This window comes from Siphateles boraxobius, unplaced genomic scaffold, assembly GCF_051911475.1.
Source record: "Siphateles boraxobius isolate OS27281-9 unplaced genomic scaffold, OSU_SipBor_1 119, whole genome shotgun sequence".
NCBI lineage: Eukaryota > Metazoa > Chordata > Actinopteri > Cypriniformes > Leuciscidae > Siphateles > Siphateles boraxobius.
This window is the reverse complement of record NW_027508721.1, coordinates 2,729,473-2,751,989: the sequence shown is the minus strand read 5'-3', so window position 1 is coordinate 2,751,989 and position 22,517 is coordinate 2,729,473. Positions and strand designations below refer to the sequence as shown.

The window sequence follows — 22,517 nt, the reverse complement described above, 5'->3', positions numbered from 1 at the left end:
GTAAAACAAACCATTAGATTAATTTTATGAATTTATTCAGTCAGATTGAATAACATAATATACTGGGTAAGGTACAGAAGTGTCCATTTTCCTCTTGCTCTGATATTCCACGAGAGGGCAGCATTTATCTACTTCTAAACTTTCTTTTTTATTGAAAATATCAAGATTTACAGACAAACATGGCTGCATAAAATTCATCTCTTCAGAATAGGATACAGAGAAAATATAGCCAGAGGGAGCAGCTCTTAAAACAAACAGGAATATAAATGTAGTCTTAGTAATAAAATAAGGATGTTTTGGAAAAAGAAACATTCAAATAAATAAATTCAAGTAAATAAACGGTAAGAAATTATAACATAAGCGGAGAATTCAGTCTTTGTTCAGCTATTTACCTCAGTTGGGAAGTGTTTTAGGGTATCCTATATTTTTTGTGTTAGGACCTTTCAGAGTTTTTAAGGATTTTATGTACAGTTTAAATTAATTTAAAAAACCAACAAATTTGGGAGATAATTTCACAATTTGTCTACTTCTAAACACAGATTCAGGACAGGGCTGGAAATGCTTTATGTTGCTGTATACATTTAAATATGAGAACCTGAAGAAGCAGTCTTCCCCAGAGTCTTGGTTCTTCCCAAGGAAGCATAAGGGCCTTTTTTTCTCTTTAAAGCTTCTTTAAAACAATGTGCATCATGAAATTCTATATTCAAACAAATTGAACGTGAAATTAGTAGGGTGGATGAGTGTTCTATAAACAGCTTTTTATTTCTGATACACTGTTCTATGACTGCGACTCTATAGTTACACAATTACATTGACATTTTTTACATATACAAACAAATAGAAATGTTTTTAAATTCAATAATATTTTGTATTAGGAAAAATGGTTACTGTACAATAAGGTGACATTAGTTAACATTAGTTATGCATTAACTAAAATTAACCAGCAATGACTTGTACCAACTGACTGCTGCAGATTCATTTTGGCATTGGTTGACACACAAATGCATAAAACCGATTAGAGCGGTTACGGTAGAACCGTTACGACATGGCGGGATCATAGCATAAGCTCATTGTTTTGATTCAGGAAAACTGCTGCTGTTCGTTTGCGCCGCTCGATGACTGACGTCTGTCTGACAACGCATGCATTCCCATACGGAACATGCTGATGATGTGTGATGTGTGCGCGAGCAGGGTGCGTGGAGGTGTTTTGACAGGCAGGTAGGAAATCTTATCTGAATGCAGTGATAGGATGAAAATTTTTTGGTCCTACTCTAACATTTTATGTTTGCTTAGGTTTTTTTTTCATGATAAATTAGAGTTAGTATGCGAATTTAATTTTGAATGCCAAGATTAAGATGATATTTTAAGAATGTTTTTTTATTGCACAAATGAATATTATTATTTATATTAATATTGTCACTGGAAGTTTGTTTCTTATATTGAAATATGGCACTTATGGGATGTTTTCCCATAAATACCATAATGTTATTAATGAGTTAATAACAACAATTTCATTCATAATGGACTTTGTCTAACAAGGAAGTACAGGTTCATTCTACTCCCATTCCCACATTTTAGACACCCCTGTGAATATACAGCATTTTCAGAGCATTTTATGTACTTGTTTGACTCCTGTTTAGTTTTTGTACATCTTTTAGGAAATAGAGTGTCTCACTGAAGGAAAAGATGTCTTTCCTTTATTTTAGAATTCACCTTTATCATTAGGTTAATTTTTTATTTTATTGTCCATTTTTCAGAGTGAGAGGGTCATTCTGAAGCATATGTGCATTTCTGGCTAGTCTGTTCTACTCATACTGAAGTGACCTCTTCAAGGGGTCATATCAGGACAAATCACATTATCTTTGATCTTTTGAATCAAAACTCAAAACCTCCCCAGTCCAAAAAGACAATTTGTCGGAATTCAGCTAACAACATAAGCCTTGTTTCATTTCACACACCAAGTGTTCGCATAGAAGTCTTAAATGTACAGTAGCTAAAACAATCCTTTTAAGCCTGCATGAAATGAAATTTCACCCAGTTTATTTTCAAATGCATGTTATAAAACTATTTGTAAATAACTCATCTGTGCATGTTTAATAAAAATAAAAAAAAGTGTTGACCTTATGTTTAATTAAAGTCTTATAACTCAATCTTCTGGTATAAACACTGAACGATTATAAACGCAACACTTTTGTTTTTGCCCCCATTTTTCATGAGCTGAACTCAAAGATCTAAGACTTTTTCTATTTACACAAAAGGCCTATTTCTCTCAAATATTGTTCACAAATCTAAATCTGTGTTAATGAGCACTTCTTTGCCTAGATAATCCATCCACCTCATGTGTGGCATATCAAGATGCTGATTAGACATTATGATTATTGCACAGGTGTGCCTTAGGCTGGCCACAATAAAAGGCCACTCCAAAATGTGCAGTTTTATCACACAGCACAATGCCACAGATGTCGCAAGTTTTGAGGGAGCGTGCAATTGGCATGCTGACTGCAGGAATGTCCACCAGAGCTGTTGCCCTTGAATTGAATGTTCATTTCTCTACCATTATCCGTCTCCAAAGGGGTTTCAGAGAATTTGGAAGTACATCTAACCGGCCTCACAACCGCAGACCACGTGTAACCACACCAGCCCAGGTCCTCCACATCCAGCATCTTCACCTCCAAGATCGTCTGAGACCAGCCACCCGGACAGCTGCTGCAACAATCGGTTTGCATAACCAAAGAATTTCTGCACAAACTGTCAGAAACCGTCTCTGCATGCTCGTCGTCCTCATCGGGGTCTCGACCTGACTGCAGTTCGTCGTCGTAACCGACTTGAGTGGACAAATGCTCACATTCGATGGCGTCTGGCACTTTGGAGAGGTGTTCTCTTCACGGATGAATCCCGGTTTTCACTGTACAGGGCATGTGGCAGACAGCGTGTATGGCGTTGTGTGGGTGAGCGGTTTGCTGATGTCAACGTTGTGGATCGAGTGGCCCATGGTGCCGGTGGGGTTATGGTATGGGCAGGCGTATGTTATGGACAACGAACACAGGTGCATTTTTGAATTTGAATTTTGAATGCACAGAGATACCGTGACGAGATCCTGAGGCCCATTGTTGTGCCATTCATCCACGACCATCACCTCATGTTGCAGCATGATAATGCACAACCCCATGTTGCAAGGATCTGTACACAATTTCTGGAAGCTGAAAACATCCCAGTTCTTGAATGACCAGCATACTCACTGGACATGTCACCCATTGAGCATGTTTGGGATGCTCTGGATCTGCGTATACAAGAGCGTGTTCCAGGTCCTGCCAATATCCAGCAACTTCGTACAGCCATTGAAGAGGAGTGGACCAACCATTCCATAGGCCACAATCAACAACCTGATCAACTCATTGCGAAGGAGATGTGTTGAACTGCATGAGGCAAATGGTGGTCACACCAGATGCCCCGCCTGTGAGGTGGATGAATTATCTTGGCAAAGGAGAAGTGCTCACTAACACGGATTTAGACAGATTTGTGAACTGTAATTGAGAGAAATAGGGCTTGAGTATACATAGAAAAATTCTTAGATCTTTGAGTTCAGCGCATGAAAAATGGGGGCAAAAACAAAAGTGTTGCGTTTATAATTTTGTTCACTGTATAAACAATAGACTTCTCTCTGGTGATAAGGCTTCTCCAATCATTTAGTCTGCTTAAACCCGCCCCTTCCAGCTTGTGTTCATCTGCCTCCACTTTTGAGTGCAATGCACACATCTCAAAATCGAGTCATCAACCGATGTACATGCAGGACCAAGTTTTTTCTCTTCACTCAAACGTACGTCACAATTCGGAAGATCTGTCGCTACTTCCATTTCATTGGAACTTTAAAACTCAGGATCAAAAACAAGGTGAAAATGGTTTTGAAAACTAAACTAATTTTGGAGCAAGAAACCTTGATTAATATTGCATGTGGACCTCTCTTTAAATTATGAAAAATACAAGGACCCCTCTACAATGGCAGAGAAGCAAAGTTTTAGATGTTATATTTAGATAATAAAGATGTTCTTTAGAGGTTAATAGTCATAAATTAACATTTAAATATGAAGATTAATTTGAAATCAGTCATTGTTAATTTTTAGACATTACTGAACATGATAAATGAAGTAAAACAGACTCAGTTGTTTTTATTTGCAATAAATATTCAATGGCTCATAGAGCATTCTCATTTTGTGTTTTAAAAAAGAAAGGCAGTGAATGTATACTTAAAGTCTTTTGAAGTAAAAGACAGAGAGGTGATGAACAGTGATGTCATCTCAGGGTCAGAACCAGCTGAAAACAGGTGGGCGATGATGTCATGATGAGACAAGGACATTATAATTCAAGGAAAGGCGAGCGGTGATGTCACATCCCAAGAAGCTGACCGGATCACCTGATTCTATGCAGTGTGTCTCTCTGAATGACCCGAGAGCATGATGCACAACATGTGGTGCGGTAGTATGAGTACACACACAAACGAGCCTGGACCACCACCACACAGTTATAGTACAAATCCCGGCAGGACTCGTCTACAGACAGAGACAAAGAGAAACATCTTAAAGGTACAGTTCACACAAAAATGAAAGTTCTGTCATCATGATCATTCCTAACCTATATGGTTTTTTCTCCATCAAGTACAACATAATTTACAAATTTCTTTTTCATTTTCTGGAGTTTGATAGCTACAGTCTTCATTTAGTTTAATACATCATATGGAAAAGAGCAATTTAACACTTAGCTTAAGATCTCCTTTAATGTTCCATGGAAGAAGGAAAATATGGGTTGGGAAAGGGCTGGGTAAAAATATAGATTTTGATTAATCGTGATTAATTTCACAATACTGATGTTAACCCTAAACTCAAGTCACACCCTAAAGTTAAACCGATCTTTTCTGTATTGTGATGAACAGCTATATGAAATGGATTATCAGAGGGAAAAAACTAAGGTGAGACTGTTCTATTCATCGGTTGTTGATTGGATGGAGGCAGATCTGGATGCGAGCTTGCAGCAATTTTATGAAAGGTTTTAGTAATTCTATTACGTGCTTTTTTTTCCGTTTTTATTAGTTTTTTTATTTATATATAAATGTTACATTTCATTTCAGTTTTAGATTTGGTAATTTTAGTACATCAACTTAAATGTACGCATTTATATCAATTAGTTAGTAAGGCAACATTTTTGTAATTTTCTTCATCTAACATTTATACTTTATTTTAATACATTACCAGCTTTCAATTAACAAAAATGATTTTAATAGTTTTATCTTTAGGTAACAATAACAACACTGTCAAACAGACAAGTTTAAAAAGAGTCTGAAACACTGATCACAGCATTAGCAGAGAGAAATTTGTTTATTTATGAAATAAGAATGAATATGTAATAAAACGGAAGAAATAAATTATTCGGAATAGATTCAAATCGATTCAAGAGCTTGTGAATTAGATTGGGAAATCTGTATCGATACCCAGCCTTGATTTGGGTGATTAGATGGCAGAATTGTCATTTAAGGTGAGCGACCTGTTCAACAATACTAGATGAAGTACAAAGACATAATTTTAAATGAAGAAAGTGACAGCTGAAGAAAATCATACCAATCTGTGGCGTGCAGGTGTGTGTGTTACAATTCTCTTGATTTGCAGGTTCAAGGGCAGGATCACAGTCATGGCTTGTGGTCAGTTCATCTTGCAAACAACGTACCGCCCTCACTCGAAAGCCTCCGTCGCAGGAACGAGAACACTGAGGTAGTTGAAAACATTCTTGTTAAACAAGTTGATTGAAACAGCTTGGTTGAAGTTGCACTGTGTGTGAGGAACTAACCGAGCTCCACTCCGTCATGTACCACTGCGCACCACAACTCTTCAAATAGCAGGTCTGTCCACTCGGAGGACGGGGAAGATGAGAGCAGCGCTCATCTGAGGTGACTTCTAATTGGACATTATTTTGGACAACACAGACCACACCTCGACTCTGGGTACCATTGCCACATTCAGACGAGCACTGTGACACACACACATACACACAAATAAGCAAACAGGGTTTCAGTATTTGATCTGGGTTTTTTTAGTGAATCAAAAACACTGAGTTTCTTACTAGTGGAGCTCAATTCCAAATACTAACGATGAGTCAGCTCTTTTAAAGGTGCTCAAGCGATGTCACGTGTTTTTTAGGCCAAAACATTTTTGTCACATACAGCAAACATTCCTTACTATCCGCTAGCTGCCTGTCCCCTAAACATACTGTAAAAAAAATATAAAGCAGCTTGAACAGGGCAACGACCTTGGGTGCTGCTCAGAGGGCGGTCAGGATACTTCATAGTGAAGTGTGGCAAACGGTGTCAAAGGCAGCCTTCAGATCCATGAACCCGATGCAAAGATAACGATCTTTACAGAATTCATAGGTCTTCTCTATCAGCAAGCGAACGGTGGAGATTTGGTCTGTTCTGGAGCGATTAGGCATGAAGCCAGCCTGCTGGGGACGGCGGCTGCTTCTGATGGCTGGGAGAGCACGAGTGAGCAAGATCCTGGTAAAGAGCTTGCCGGGGATGGAAAGAAGGGTAATGCCTCTGTGATTGCCGCAGACTAGCCTGTCACCTTTGCGTTTCCTGAAGGGCAAGATGACTCCTCTGGTCCAGTCGCTGGGAAGCCTACCTGTCTCCCACACCTCATTGAATATGTGGGTAAGCCACTCGACGATGGTTTCACCCCCGGATTTTAGCATCTCAGCGGTTATTGCACAGATGCTGGGGGCTTTCCTGTTGTTAAGTTTTTCCAGAGCGGCTCTGACTTCCTCAGGTTTGACAGAGTCTGTATTGCAGACAGCACTAAGGGCTGCAGCATTGGCGGCTGATATGATGGAGGTATCAGCAGGAGAGGTACCGTGCTGCAGAAGGAGACTGAAGTGTTCTTTCCAGTGTTCAAGGCAGTTTGCTTCAGTTGCTATAAGATTGCAACCGGAATCTTTTACCAGGGCTGTCTTGATGCGTGGGCCATTATGGGCTTGGCGCAACAGACTGAAGACACTGCTCATATTGTTGTTATTGTCCGCGGACTCTAGGGGTTTAGCTTCAGCTTGCCAGAACTTCTCGCTATCTTCGGCTATTGCCACATTGCGCTGGCGGTTCAGTCGCTGATACTCCGTCATGTCACCTCGGATCCGGGCCTCACACCGCCGGTCGATGATGTTGAATGTTCTCTCCGATATCCAAGGCTTTTTCGGGGAAGGTCGAAAGCATCCAAAGACATTGTGAGCTGACTGGATGATACTTTCCTTAAAGGTCTGCCAGTCGTTCACCTTGTCGGTAGCCAGGTATTCAAAGGTGCGGCGGATGGCGCAACTGAAGTCTGTGGCGATGTTTGGATCACTGAGTAGGGAGGAGTCCAGGCGAGGCTGAGTCTTGGTGTGCTGGTTGGCTCGCAGCCACGCCATAAAGTGCCTGTCCGTCTTTCGGGGCCACTCCAGAAATAGCAATGGTCGCCTGCTGTTGTTTTGCCATTGCCGTGCCATCGAACTTCACAGAGCCCTGCCAAGGAGATGTTATAACGGCAGAGCTCTTGGGGACAACAGGGTGGCAGCTCCGGAGCGAAGGAGTGTCTGGACATTCCATGTGGCAACTCGGGTCCTGTGACGAAGGTTGATCTGTACTAGAGGATGACACGGGAGTGGATTTTCACTCCTGTCCCGTCCCACTCCCATATAAAGAAATCTTGTCCCGTCCCACTCCCAGACCAAAGTTTAAAAAATAATCCCATCCCATCCCGCTCCTGGTAAATTGACTCCCACTCCCATCCGGCTCCTGTTTAAACTGATTCCCGCTCCTGTACCGCTCCCATATATTTTTTTCTTCAATTAGTGTTTAGTTAATACATAGAATTTGATTTAATCTGCTCTCCATCCTGTTTTAGACCAGCTGCTGAGCCACTGTTTCTAGGTTTTCTCCAGAAAATGGAAGACAGCAAATAAAATAAAAACAGTACATAGTTCACACCATGTCTACAATAATTTAATAAACCCAAACAGCACATAAAGCTGCATTTTACTCATTTCTTGTTGAGTAAACAATACATTTATAGTCTACATTTATATATTTTTTTAATAACATGTTAACGATTTTCATCAATTATGCTCTTGCATAATGAGTTCCATTACTTCTGACTTTGCGCTGTAAATCATTTTTTGCCACATCGACTTCTCCGCGGCTGTTAGCTCCCTCCATCACTGCTCTTTGAATTCCAACCGGCGGTAAGCCATGACAAAAAGCACTGATGGCTTCTGGAACGGCTGGGTTGTGTAGTTATTTTTTAATTGCGTTACATTGTAGGGGTATTAAAAGGAAACTACAAAATGGTGCATTTACTTTTTTCTTTTTTGTCGTCTTTGCTATTGGTTGATTCCCGCTCCCGTCTGCTCCCGTTAACCATTTATCCTGTACCGTCCAAATCCCGTGATTAATAGCAAAGATGACTCCCATCCTGCAGGAATCCCACGGGAATCCCGTGACCTGTGGGATTCCCGAAAAAATGTCAGCCTCTAATCTGTACTCGTTGGTCGGGGGCAAGCTGGGACCCGTTATCATGTTGGGCAGTCCGGCTACTTTCTCTGATCAGTTTTGTAACAAAAGAGTTTCTCCTGGGTGGGTTGTTAGCCCTCCGCAGGATAGTCGGTTGGTGGGGCTGCCACCTCACAGCATACCGACATGCTAGGGTATTTTTTGTCTGGAACCTACCCTGGAGACCGGCCCGCCTAGGGTGACCCTACCAGAAGCAAGCTCCTGACGGTATCGCTCTCCAGGGTCACTGGAACACGCAAGCCCCCTCGCCATGTCAAGGCCAGACCCGAGAAAGAGACACCCGACATCGCTTAGAGCACCTTTAATAAATTTTTTTTTTTTCAAAAAATTTTTTTTCAATTGTTATTCTTGATATATTTTATGTATCATTTGGTGCTTTATCGGATTGTATGTGATGTAACAATTGTCTGTTATTTTTTAACTGATTCAACTGATTGATTACTGACATTCTTCTAAATATCTTATTTTGTGCTCAGCAGAAGAAAGTTATTCATTTGGAATAACCTATGGGAATAACTTGAGGATGAGTGAATGATGACATAATTTTCTTTTTTGGGGTAAACTATCCCTTTAAATAAACCTAAATAGCTGTAATTCTTGATTACTTTGGAATCCAGACCTAAGGTTGATTTCTTTTTAGAGAAAACACTCAGCAGATTATTTCTGAAATGAAAGCACTTCAAGTTTAATTGCTTGTGGCGGTCTTTTCATCTCGAGTGCGTGAGTGTTGATGCATAGGTCTACGGGAATGATGACTTGCTTGCCATTTGTTCATAATAAATTATATATATATATATATATCAGTATTACTCACAATAAGGCCTCCACGGCAAGTCACTATTCCAGCATTCGAGATGAAAAGACCGCCACCAGCAATTAAACTTGGCAATCGTCGTTAATACTAATCAGATTTAGCTTTAAAAAAACACACACATTTTAATGTTGGTGAAATAGGAAACAATCAACTGTACATACCTGGAATTCATCAGCATCTCTCTGCCATGGTGACCGATGTTGACTTTAAAGGGTTAGTTCACCCAAAAATGAAAATGATGTCATTAATGTCTCACCCTCATGTCACTCCAAGCCCGTAAGACCTCTGTTCATCTTCAGAACACAGTTTAAGATATTTTAGATTTAGTCCGAGAGCTTTCTGTCCCTCCATTGAAAATGTATGAACGGTATACTGTCCTTGTCCAGAAAGGAAATAAAGACATCATCAAAGTAGTCCATGTGACATCAGTGGGTTAGTTAGAATGTTTTGAAGCATCGGAAATACATTTTGGTCCAAAAAAAAAAAAAACTAGGACTTTATTCAGCATTGTATTGTATTCCAGTTCTGTTGTGGATCCGCGTTCAGTGACGCTGCTGACGTAAGACGCTGCTGACGTGTGTCTGGTGCGCCCGAGCTTCGTTTACAGTCTGAGGGAGACGCACGCTGGAAACAAAACAATCTTCACAAACATGTCTAGGGATTTCCACACAGAGGAAGACTTGCATTTTTTGCCCAGCCATATTTATTTGAACCCGAATACACGGACGCACCAGATACACGTCAGCAGCGTCTTACGTCATCAGCGTCACTGCTGACTCGTGAACGCGGATCCCCAACAGAACCGGAAGACAATACAATGCTGAATAAAGTCGTAGTTTTTGTTATTTTTGGACCAAAATGTATTTCCGATGCTTCAAAACATTCTAACTAACCCACTGATGTAACATGGACTACTTTGATGATGTCTTTATTTCCTTTCTGGACAAGGACAGTATAGCGTTCATACATTTTCAATGGAGGGACAGAAAGCTCTCGGACTAAATCTAAAATATCTTAAACAGTGTTCTGAAGATGAACAGAGGTCTTACGGGCTTGGAGCGACATGAAGGTGAGTCATTAATGACATCATTTTCATTTTTGGGTGAACTACTTTTTTTAGTTAATGATCTGTTAGAATGGAGCTTCATAAATGCTGTTCATTGATTCCAGTAAATTGTTTGACATTTGGGTTTAAAGTGTTTTAATTCTACAATATATGGTGTAAAATCGTCTGAGTGCTGCCCTCTTCAGGTTGAACGGTGGCTACTGCAGTTGTATCTTCCTAAGAGACTAGCAATAGCGAGCTAGCTTTGAAAGCATGAGATCCCATGCACCCTCCCTTCAGTTTGCGGTGGTTCGTGACGCAGCGGTTGTTGGTGACGTAGGCAGGTTCCATACAAAGAGATGCATCTCAGGTGCACGCCCATAGATATCATATAGAGACTAGATGCCCTATTGGCCGCTGTGGCGCAAGAAATGCGGCCGAACGGTATACTTACAGATAATTAACAAAAAAAAGTTGTTTTAGTGTTTAGTTACCCTTTAAAAAAATTGGGTCGAGAAAAGCACTTACAACGCTCTTTTAAAATAGATTGCAAAATACAATTAAAAGTATTCAAAGGTGGCAAAGACTTCAATTTAAGTACATTTTGCAATTCATTCCATGGCCAAGGGGCATAAAAGGAAAAGCAATATCATTTTCAAAATATTTTGAACTCTAAAACCGTTAATTTATACATTTCTGTCACAATATCACAAAACAGTGGTCAAACAGTTCCAACCATATGTGATTTGATTTGTCAAGATTAGAAAATAGACTTGACTATAAAATAGTGCAGTAAATTTTGTAAAATATGAAACATGACACCGCTCACTATAGGGGAGGAGCCGGCTAAAAGGATTTAAATTTTAAAGTATACAATTTCAATTTTGAGTGTTTTAGCTCTTGAATGATATCTAATTTCTAATGATTACTAAAATATTTGACAGGAAATAAACACTGGTATGGCCACGGGACACTGACAGTTAATAGATTAAATAACTTTACCTTTTTTAGTACTTTTGTTGTGTGCTTTTATAATTTTGATTACTTTTTGTTTCTCTATACCTTTAATTTTATTTCAGTTATAGCTTTAGTAATTTTAAAGCTTCAACTAAACTTTCAGTTAGTTGACTTTACTGCATGTGTGTGTCCATGCACCTGTCCCCAGGGTCCTGTGTACCATTCCAGTCGCTGTGAGCAGGGTCCCAGGTCACACGGCATGAGCTCGTCGGGTTTATCCTCCTCATCGCAGTTGTCCAGTGGAAGTGAGTTGGTCTGACTCATCATACACACCACTGACCGGCTGCGACTTCCTTCCGCACAGTCTGCAGAGCACTGCAGAGAGACATAAACAGCTGTTTTAGAAGTGGTACCGGGAAATACAGAAGAAAAGCGCACGGTTTCTCACCCTATCACTCCAGAGAGAATAGAACCAGCTGCTGGAACACACTCCTTTGTCACAGTTCTGCAGGTCCTGTGGGCGCAGCGCCATGTTGCATTCCTCATCAGAAACGATGTCACCCAGGTTATCCACACACACGACTTCTCTTCTGCGCTGACCTATTCCACACGGCACAGAGCACTGAGAAAGACAGAGGGTTTCTCTGAGCACTTTGTATTGATGGCTATTGACCTCCAAAGACTACTATATTGTATATTGTATAATTCTTCTTTTACATCTTCTCTTCTTTTTCACATCTACACTACCGTTTAAAAGTTTGGATGTTTTTAATGTTTTTTTCTTAAAGAAGTCTATTATGTTCACCAAGGCTGCATTTATTTGATCAAAAAAGACAGTAATATTGTGAATTTAATTTAATTTTGAAATGTCACTTCTGTGATGTCAAAGCTGAATTTTAAGCATGATTACCCCAGTCTTCAGTGTCACAGGATCTTTCAGAAATCATTCTAAAATGCTGATTTGGTGCTTAACAAACATTTATTATTATCAATATAAACAGTTGTGCTGCTTAATATTTTTGTGTACGTGATAAATAGAAAGTTAAAAAGAACAGCATTTATTTGAAATAGATTTTTTTTGTAGCAATGTTAAAGATTTTACTGCCACTTTTGATTAATTTAGAGGATACTTGCTAAATAAAAGTAATTTGACTTTTTTAAAGAAAAAAGAAAGAAAGAAAAAAAACTTCTTATTGACCCCAAACTTTTAAACTGTAGTGTAAGGGGAGAGCGAGGTAAGATGAGCAACAATTTTTGTTACATGACCATATACTGAGCCCAGAAGTATTTTACTTTAGCCATATTTTCCTAATGCTATTAAATAAATACATTTTAAATGTGTCTCAAGTATACTAATACTCCTGGAGAAACTGTACATTCAGAAACCACCCTTTGTCAGTCTTTGATTAAGATTTTTATTATTATTATTATTTTCATGGCAGGTCAAGATAAATCATGAACGGTGTTATTTAGTATAATTTATTTACTATTTATTAGCCATTATTTTTATATTTTAGTTTCAGTACTTCAACTTCAACTTTATTTCAGTTAGCTGCCAAAGCATCATTTCTCACAACATATTTTTAATATCTTAAACTTTCGTTTTTTTTGTTGTTTACAATGACAACACTGTCCTAATTAGGAGGTTATGGGACAAACTGAGATCACATTTATTCAAGTCAATGTTATATAATATGTTATAGATGCATTCTTTTAATTCCAGATGATAGATGATGAAACACAATTAAGCATTAGTTTAACGCCTGTCTCATTTCTTCTTGCTTCACGTACTTAAAGGTGTAGTTCAGTTTTTAAAAAACTTTTGCTGATAATTTACTCGTTACTCGTCATCCAAGATGTCCATGTCTTTCTTTCTTCAGTCGAAAAGAAATTAAGGTTTTTGATGAAACATTCTAGGATTTTTCTCCATATAATGGACTTCATTCGAACTCGTTCATCAAAATGAACAGATCTTTTTTCGAGTCATTTCGTTTGTTGAATGAACGAAATGACTCGAAAACAGATTTGTTCATTTTGATGAGCGAGTTCGAACAGGAGATTTACTAACGAGCATCACAGAACAGCAAGGTGAGCATTTGTTGTTATAAAACTTAAACTTTTAATTTATTTTTGAAATGACCGATCGTTTCGCAAGATAAGACCCTTATGGATCGTCTGGTATCGTTAAAGCCATTTGAAGCTGCACTGAAACTGTCATTTGGACCTTGGACCGTTTGGTACCCAATGAAGTCCATTGTATGGAGAAAAATCCTAGAATGTTTTCAACAAAAACCTTAATTTCTTTTTGACTGAAGAAAGAAAGACACGGACATCTTGGATGACATGGGGATGAGTAAATTATTAGCAAAAGTTTTTTAAAAAGTGAACTACTCCTTTAAGTAAAAACTGTCTCATCTTACCCCACTCTCCCCTAGACACAGACACATTCACAAACCTCTGTCCACTCTGAGCGGATTTGCCACTCACTGCAGATCTTGAGCTGGCACACAGTGTTCGTCTCTGGCATTTCTGTGTCGTCGCAGAGGCTGGTCGCCACGATGACTGTGCTATTGCCATGGTGTCCCTGCGTCTGCTGGCAAATCACCTGACGATACTGGAAACCTGGACCACAGGTCTTACTGCACTCAGACCACTCCCCTACATCCCAACTACACACACACACACACACACACACACACACACACACTGATTGAAGGACAACGAATTGGTTTCATTCGCATGTGCTTCTCATTTGCACCATTTGAAAATCAAGTCCAAATGCCCATATGATGTTCCAAGACGTGCAGGCATGTAGGACTGCTTGTCATTTGTTGTGTTCAAATCTAGCCTTACAAAAAAAGAGGTTTATTCAAGTGTGCTATTAGTGTACTTTGTTTAAAACTAAAAATAAGCATATTTTAAGTGTATACACATTTTTATACAAAATTATACATAAGTAAGTATACTTGGACTGACAAGTATACAAAAAAGTTTAAGTACATTTATAATTGTCCTTCATTAGGAAAAATATGATTAAGTAATAAATATTCTAAGTATATTTGGCAAGTAGTTGTGACGATACCAAGATCCATTTTTGTGTTAGGCCAATGTGATTTAAGTACATATATTTAAAATGTATTAATATAATATACTTTAGTTACTGACTAACCAACTAATCTTGAACTAACTTTAGTGCTGGTTTGTGTTTTTCCTAGACACTTTCAGACTCCATTGTCTGCAGTAAAAGATGTTCACTCACAAGGCTGAACAAGGCTGTGATTGACACTCTTCTACCTGGGGGCCAGAAGGACTGGTGTAGCTACAGAGATCCCCCGGTACACTGGTTTGAGTGGCCCTTTCCACACAGCTGAACACAACTTGACGACTGCCTGATAAACACACCACACAAACAGATTAAACAGAGACAGACTGGACAGACTTTGTCTTACAAGTTCAGTGTCTGCTGCTGGTAGAATACCAATCTATTTTGGTTCTATTCGCAGGCACAAAAGTATGGTTACTCTGGATTTGATTTAGATTTTAAACAGTGAGGACATTATAAAACCTCTGCAATGGCCTGGAATGAGTGAATGTTGTTCGTGTGTGTGTGTGTCATTACATTCAAATTCAGAACGCTATTCATTAGACAACACAACAGTGTGTATATATTTATATTATATAGCTCAAGGCCAAAAATATTTATTTTCTAGTCTGTCTTACACATATTCTAGGAATCTTTTAGGAAACAATTTAGTTTACCCAGACCAAATTGAAAGAAGAAAGGACCACAAATGCACATTAATGTGTAGACTAACAACAAAACTACCTGTTCCACAGGTGGCACTGCAGGGTGTTGTTTTCAAGGCGACCCAGCTGTATTGAGGAACTGGTTCAGGGGTTATAGGGTCCAAAGGAACTTGGTTAGGATGAGGGCTACCCATTGAGCTTTCAGCGTCACTATTCTCAGGATCAGGAAACATTCCATGACTCTCTACTGGAGGATGAGAGAGGGGAAAAGAGACAGAAAGAAAGGTGAAAGATGGTTGCGTTTTTTTATTTAATACAGCATATAAAATGCCCCTTTTACCTAGCAGATAAAAACCCTTAAAAAATTATATGTATTTCCAAAACAGCATGGAAACGGTTATATTAATCTAAAAACTTCTGATTCTTTTTTGGATTTTTTTTTTAATGATTATTAACATCTTGATTTTATACTTGTGAATCAAAACTCTTTGGAGTGCACTATTGTTCAAAAGATTTTTTTTAATGTTTTTGAAAGTATGTTTTGCTCAACAAGTCTGTGTATGTAATCAAAAATACAGCAAAAACAGTAATATGAAATAATATAATTTTTCAGAAGCCATTACTCCAATCTTCAGTCACATAATCCGTCAGAAATCCTTCTAATATGCTGATTTGGTGCTCAAGAAACATTTCCTATTATTATCAATGTTGAAAACAGTTCATGAGAAAAGCATTTCTTTATTTTTTTATAACAATTTAAAAGTCTTTACTCTCACTTTTGATCAGTTAAATGTGTCCCTGCTGAATGAAAAATATTTATTTAGAAAAAAAAACCTTTATAGTGTACTCCATACGTGTGTTAGTATAACATTTACATTATATATTGAAATACTTACCCAGAGGAAGTACACTAGAAAAAGAATAGGCATCTGAGTAAGTGTCAGTGATGGGATCTTTGGGTAGAATGTATTCATAATACACTGTTGGATTAGGCTGTTGATAAATCACCTGAAAAATATGGAGTTTAAAACAAAAAATCCACAGTCTTACGCACTATTCATATGGACTTAATCAGAAGCCTTTGTTATGAAAACAAACTTCCTCATTTTTTTAAATAATACATAACACTGTAAGGAAAATTAGCCAAAACGAAAAGGTACTAGGCATTTTATGCAGAACATTATCAATTAAATTTTCTTTAACCCTTAAACACAGCACAATGCAATGTGTAATACAAAACACAGATAAAACACCTGTGAAAAAAATCTATACAGAAAATTCCTTTGTATTAACACAATACTGTTACTTATTTTAACAGACTTTTCTTAGAGTGTAAATTATCTTCCACACTGCACCGCTTTCTATGTATCTTTAATCGAGGCAGTTTTGTGATATCATACAGTAGGAGTGGTCTCTCACAAAGAGATGCAGCTCCTGATTTGTTGGGCCAGGAGCAGTGATGGATTCTCCCGCTCTGCTGCGTATCTCATTGGGCCGTTTGTATGTGAGCCGAGTACCCACGGCATAGAAATATCCTGGCCTGTCGATTACCCAGTCACCATTTATCACTGATTCACCACTCTCTGTCCTGAGAGCTTGAAGAAAGAGAGACGGGGGAAAAAAGATTATGGATGGAGGAGGGACACATGGTTCCATAACACATATTATACTTAGTGGGATAAACCAGGTGACACCCGCTGGCGCCTGGAATGTGGTAGCTGTTATTCTACTGGTCTACAGTGGTCTACCACATTGGACCAGTTAGAAGTAAAACCAGTTACCACCCTAAGATATGGCACTTTGAAGAATAGGGTATAATAGGGCCTGGAATGCTTAAATATTATCAGTGAAAGAAGCAATATACAGTCAAACCGAAAATGAGTCAGACACCAGATATAATTTTTTAATATTTTTTTATAGTGGGTGCAGGACACTATACAGTAGTTCATTTATGTAAGTGAAGATAGCAAAATAAAGTAAACTGTGATATATTATACCCAAAAATTCTTCAACAGTGGACTACCAGTAAAATGTATACAAATTTGGGACCAAAAATTGTTTAGACACTTTGACCTGACCGTGTTTTGCTTAAGTGTTTTTTTCTTTAATTGCTAATGCGACATTTTTACTCCATAGACTGAACAAAATAAAGCATTGCATGGTAATTCGTTGACCTAAATCGGTATCATCTAATTGTGTACTTAAATTTAATATTTGACAGCTATTCAACCTAAATCATTTGTGAGACAGTCTAACAGAAGGATGGCCAAAACCAGTGAAATATCAACTGATTTGATAACTCTGAGTTCGTGTCATATTTTATTACCATTTTCTAAACTATAGCGAATAAACGATAATGTGAGAAATGTTGAAGGTGTCTGAATAAACTTTGGTTTGACTGTATATATATTTATACCTTCCATTTTATATGAGGCTTGCTTCCAAAATTTGGGACATGTCTACATACAGTTTAAAAACATGATTTGTTTCACCAACAAACATTAAATATTAATGTTTATCAAAATGTATAAATATGTATACTGCACCAGAAGTAGGGTTACAGGCGTTTGCCTAAATTAAGCTGTATTTGGAACCAAATGTTGATTTGTAGTTACTGATAAACCAATTAGGTACACTACTGTTCAAAAGTTTGGGGTTGGTAAGGTTTTATTTATTTATTTTGAAGGTTTTATTTATTTATTTTGAAGGTTTTATTTATTGATTTATTTTTAACTAAAAGCAAAGGGCTTGCTTTTAGTTAATAATCTGTACATTGACGGTAAATTTGCAACATTCAACCAGCTGAAAGGAAAATATATTCTCCCTAATTCCCATTTCTTTCTGTATTTGTAGGTTTGGCATTACACCCAATCAAAAATTGAAGATTTTCAAAAATCTACCCCTAAAGCACGAAATTTATAATATTTGTAAGAGCCCTCCTTTCTCCAAGCGTCTTATTTCGAGAATTGTACGCCTATTTGACGGTATTGTTGCGCACACTGTGAAAACTAGGGATACTTGGAAGGAAGAGCTAGGTGTGGAACTATCTGAATCCATGTGGAACACCTGTTTGTCTAATATTCATTCCTGCTCTATAAACAGCAGACATTAACATTTCAACCTTTCCTCCTACCTATTAACAACCTTTCCTCCTACCGCTGTACTAAATATGACTGTAAACAGCTGGCAATAGCTGCATCTGAGCCCTGTTTGTTTGTTTGTTTGTTTGTTTGTTTGTTTAATTTGAAAATGTAAATAAAATATTATTTAAAAAAAGTGACAGTGAAGAAATTTAATGTTACAAAAGACTTCTATTTTAAATAAATGCTGTTCTTTTCAACTTTCTATTCATCAACAAAAATGTATCACGGATTTCTGAAGGATCATGTGACATTGGAGACTGGAGTGATGATGCTGATAATTCAGCTTTGCCATCACAGGAATAAATCAAATTTAAAAGAAAAATGTTTAAAAAGTCATTTTAAAATTTTCACAATATTACAGTTTGGTTATTGAATTCTGTCAATTTTGCCTTGGTGAGAGAGTAAAAAAGTAAAAAAAAAAAATACTACCAACCCCCAAATATTTGAATGATTTGATTAATAATTTTGTCAACTCTTATAATAAAATGATTGAATGCTTGTGCACATCAAATACAACCAATGCTAAAATTTGATAAGTTAACAGAATGAGATTATTTATTTGTATTCTCACCTTGCTGTTTTTTATTTTTATCAAACATGTATTTCTCAGAACACACACACACACACACACACACACACAAACGTGTTTTATGTCTCGAAACACTAAATTGCACCCTGTTTGAGGAAAGTGCCATGATAATGAGCCTGAGTAAATTAAAAACAAGAGCCAGCAGGAATTCAGTTCCATTACCTAAGTAGTTCCTGGTCTTCTGTGTTTCCTGTATTTTGATTCGTTGAGCTCCAGAGGGGATGTCCAGGATCTTGTGGTAACCAACAGAGAGCACAGAAAGAAAGAGTGTCCCACTGAACAGCTCACATGAGCTCCCATCCCCTGCGCACACACCACATACATCCACCTGGAAACCCTCACAGCCCTGCACGATAACAACACACACACACACACATACACACATGAGTCAACCTTCAGAACAGATTCAGTCCTGAGTAATGACTTCACACAGATGAAAACAGGGATTTCACCACTTCAAGTGGGAGACTATCTGGGCAGATGTGTTTGCTTGAGATCGTATTAATAAAAAGATTAAAATCAAAATTGAACAGCTAAGATGATTCGATTTCAGAAAATTCATCAACATTGGCTGTCTTATCTGGCAAGAGTTAATCAAAAAAGGCAAACATGTAGCTCTTCAAGAGGGCATTGCTGTCTTTCACTGAAAATGCACTCACATTGAGCTGTATTTATGCCTGTAAAAATGCTTTCAGTCATTTGAGTTCATATGAGCACGAGTTCATATTGTACAAAAATTTAGGTAACACTTTAAAATAAGGTCTCATTACTTAGCATTTGTTAATGCATTAACAAATAATGAGCAATACATTTATTTATTTATTCATCTTTGTTAAAGTTAGTTAATAAAAATACAGCTCTTCATTTTTTTATACACTTTCTTCATAGTTTTAGTACACTGAACATGCAAACATCAAATTCAATATTCACCCATGCTCGCATATGAACAAAGATAAATACAGAAGAAGAAAAAAAAACAGATCAATGAAGAGAGAGATTGCTTGTGTTGTGATTTACAGATTTGGAAACATTGCTACTTTAATCGTAATGATTCACCGTAAACCGTTTCCTAAAACTTTTTCATCCAAACCATCATCATTCCCTCTTAGCTTAGCACAATAATGAAACACACACACACACACACACACACACACACACACACACACACACACACACACACACACACACACACACACACACACACACACACACACACACACACACACACACACACACACACTTTTACTTTATGGTGAGACAGGGACCACATGATTTCATGATTCAAAATTACTCACACTGTAAGCTATCTAATGCTTAAACAAACTGCTTTTATTGTTAGTTCCAAAGAATCTAGAACTGGAATTGATTAAGACTGAAAAAACACACCTTTTCTCCCAGTTTGTCAGACTTACAATAAGAAACAGGCTTAGTTTAAAGAACATCATACTTGACAGACTGGAAAAAGTCTGCTTCCTAACACCAAAACACACAAAGTTTTGTTTTTCTATCATAGTGGGGACTTTCCAGTGACTTCTTTTGTTTTTACTCTGAGTTCATGATGTTTTCTATCCCCCAAACCTCAAATAAACCTTTCGGCATTTTTTTTTAACAATGTTATTAATATGTTATTTAGTATGTTTATGAAGCCATTTTCCTCATGGGGACCTTTGACTGATCCCCACAGTAGAGGTGATTTTGGGTTTTACTATTCCTATGGGGACATTTCTTCCCTACGATGTAGACAAAACCTGACCCCAGAGCCCCACACACACATCCGTACTGGATAGTTTTGCAATGTTTTGTCCCCAAGAGGATCTTTACAAGAGCCATCAATGTTTGCTCCAGTGTTTACTATACTGGACTCAGGAGTTTATGAGTAATCTACTCACATTCTTACAGTTCTCAATAGGTTAATATATATATATATTATTTACTATATAATGCTGTATTTGAAAAAAAAATCAAGAAATGAGAAAAGTATGAAATGTCTATAATATATATATATATATATATATTATAGACATTTCATACTTTTCTCATTTCTTGATTTTTTTTTCAAATACAGCATTATATAGTAAATAATATTTTTAAAATAAAAATACATATAGGCCTATTTAAAAAATGTCCTTTGCACTGCATAGATAACATTGAATATTTAGAAAAATACATAAAAAATACTAATATATTTTAACAAGATTTTTAAATATTAAAACTTATTTTAAATTTTGATTATTTTGTATATTTTTATTAAACTTTCAAAAAATGTTAACAGGTTCCTACAGGAACTGCAAGAGACAGTATTTTTTTCCACAACTTAAATTTTTTTTTGTGCCAACTCTGTGTAGTTTTACAGTGTACTGTATTTCTTGTACTCACTTTTAAAGTATTTGTGTTACTGTCATTGTAACAATTGCATTTTTGTAAAAATGTGCATCATTTTAAAATGCAGCAATGTACTGTTTGGAAATTACCTTTTTGAAAATGGTATCACATTATTGTACTGTACCAGAACATTTCCATATGTTATCAAGTCAAGTCATATTTATGTAGATTTCAACCTATTAAATTGATAACTTGATGTAACTTTAGGAACTTAATACTATAGATGAAATACTGAATACTTAGAATTTTTGTAAATGCAGATTTATGTGGATGTCTACATCTTAATTTATCCTAATTAAGTATTCCAACACACTATAAGATATTGTTCTGCATAAACACTGTTTGTTACAGACACTTGCATGCATTCTAGATCTGCAGGCTGGAATCATTTGTTCATTCTCTGTGGTTCTCTTACCTCTCCAGGGCCACTGCTGAAGTCGTTGTCCCAGGGAACAGGCTCTGTGGGTGGGCACAGGAGGGAGAGCAAAAGGGTCATCTGGAGGAAATGCTGGATGAGTCTCCACTGGTGTCCGCTCCAGGTCGACAGTTGCATCCCACAAGCCATCAGCAGAATAAGACAGTTAGTATGTGTGTAAATGTGTGTGTATGTCCTGGTCTTAATGAGAAGTACTGCAGTGGCGCTGTCTCTGAATGGAGATGTGTGTTTGTGTGAGAGAAAGTTTTAGTGAAAGGGGGTTTCTCTCTTTGGTATTTAAGTGTGTGTATGTGTGTGTGTGCGTCTCACCCCCAGACAGCGAGTCACATACACACTGGCACACATCTCCCTCCTCTCCTCTTTCCACTCACCCCATTTTTTGTTCTTTCATAAGCAGCAAGGATTCCTTCCAAGAAATCTCTCTGCATGTGAGAGAAGCTGTAAAATGCTTAGAATTACAATCACTTTCTGATGGACAGACTCAGTCTCCCTATCTTTCTTTCTAACACTCAGGGAGGCTTATTCTGACCTAACCAGAACTAAATCAGAGAATTAGAGCAACAGAAAAACCCCTCTCCCTCTCTTTCTAAAAGCCACTAGAACAGAAAACAAATGTAAAACAGGCCCATTCTGTAATGCAGTCCACAGCCGTCTCTTTGCATACTTGAGTGTGTCTTGTGCTGTGTAATTTTGTAGTAATGAGGGTGTATGTCACTTGTGTCCAGATGGTAAGTGTGTTTTTCTATGACCTGCACACCTTCTGGAGGTCACATGAACTTCACCTCATCAAACGGTAGAGGAAAGGAGAATATCAAGACAT

At 37.6% G+C, this 22,517-nt stretch overlaps 1 protein-coding gene across 2 annotated transcripts; it reads right to left on the bottom strand.

Moving 5' to 3' along the window:
• Window positions 1–18: 18 nt before the first annotated feature.
• adamtsl7 (ADAMTS-like 7) lies at window positions 19–21,997 on the bottom strand. 2 transcript variants are annotated; one of them, XM_077204228.1, is made up of 12 exons: window positions 21,677–21,997; window positions 19,042–19,225; window positions 16,567–16,742; window positions 16,044–16,155; window positions 15,227–15,391; window positions 14,660–14,789; window positions 13,856–14,069; window positions 11,849–12,022; window positions 11,599–11,775; window positions 5,836–6,015; window positions 5,610–5,754; window positions 19–4,547 (listed from the first exon to the last, which is right to left on the bottom strand). In XM_077204228.1, the coding sequence occupies exons 1-12, from the start codon at window positions 21,824–21,826 to the stop codon at window positions 4,408–4,410; spliced, it is 1,947 nt and encodes a 648-aa protein (XP_077060343.1). In that variant the 5' UTR covers window positions 21,827–21,997; the 3' UTR covers window positions 19–4,407. The 2 variants fall into 2 exon arrangements, with proteins under 2 accessions (XP_077060343.1, XP_077060339.1); XM_077204224.1 differs by having other exon boundaries at window positions 15,227–15,394; window positions 21,677–21,942.
• Window positions 21,998–22,517: the final 520 nt, after the last annotated feature.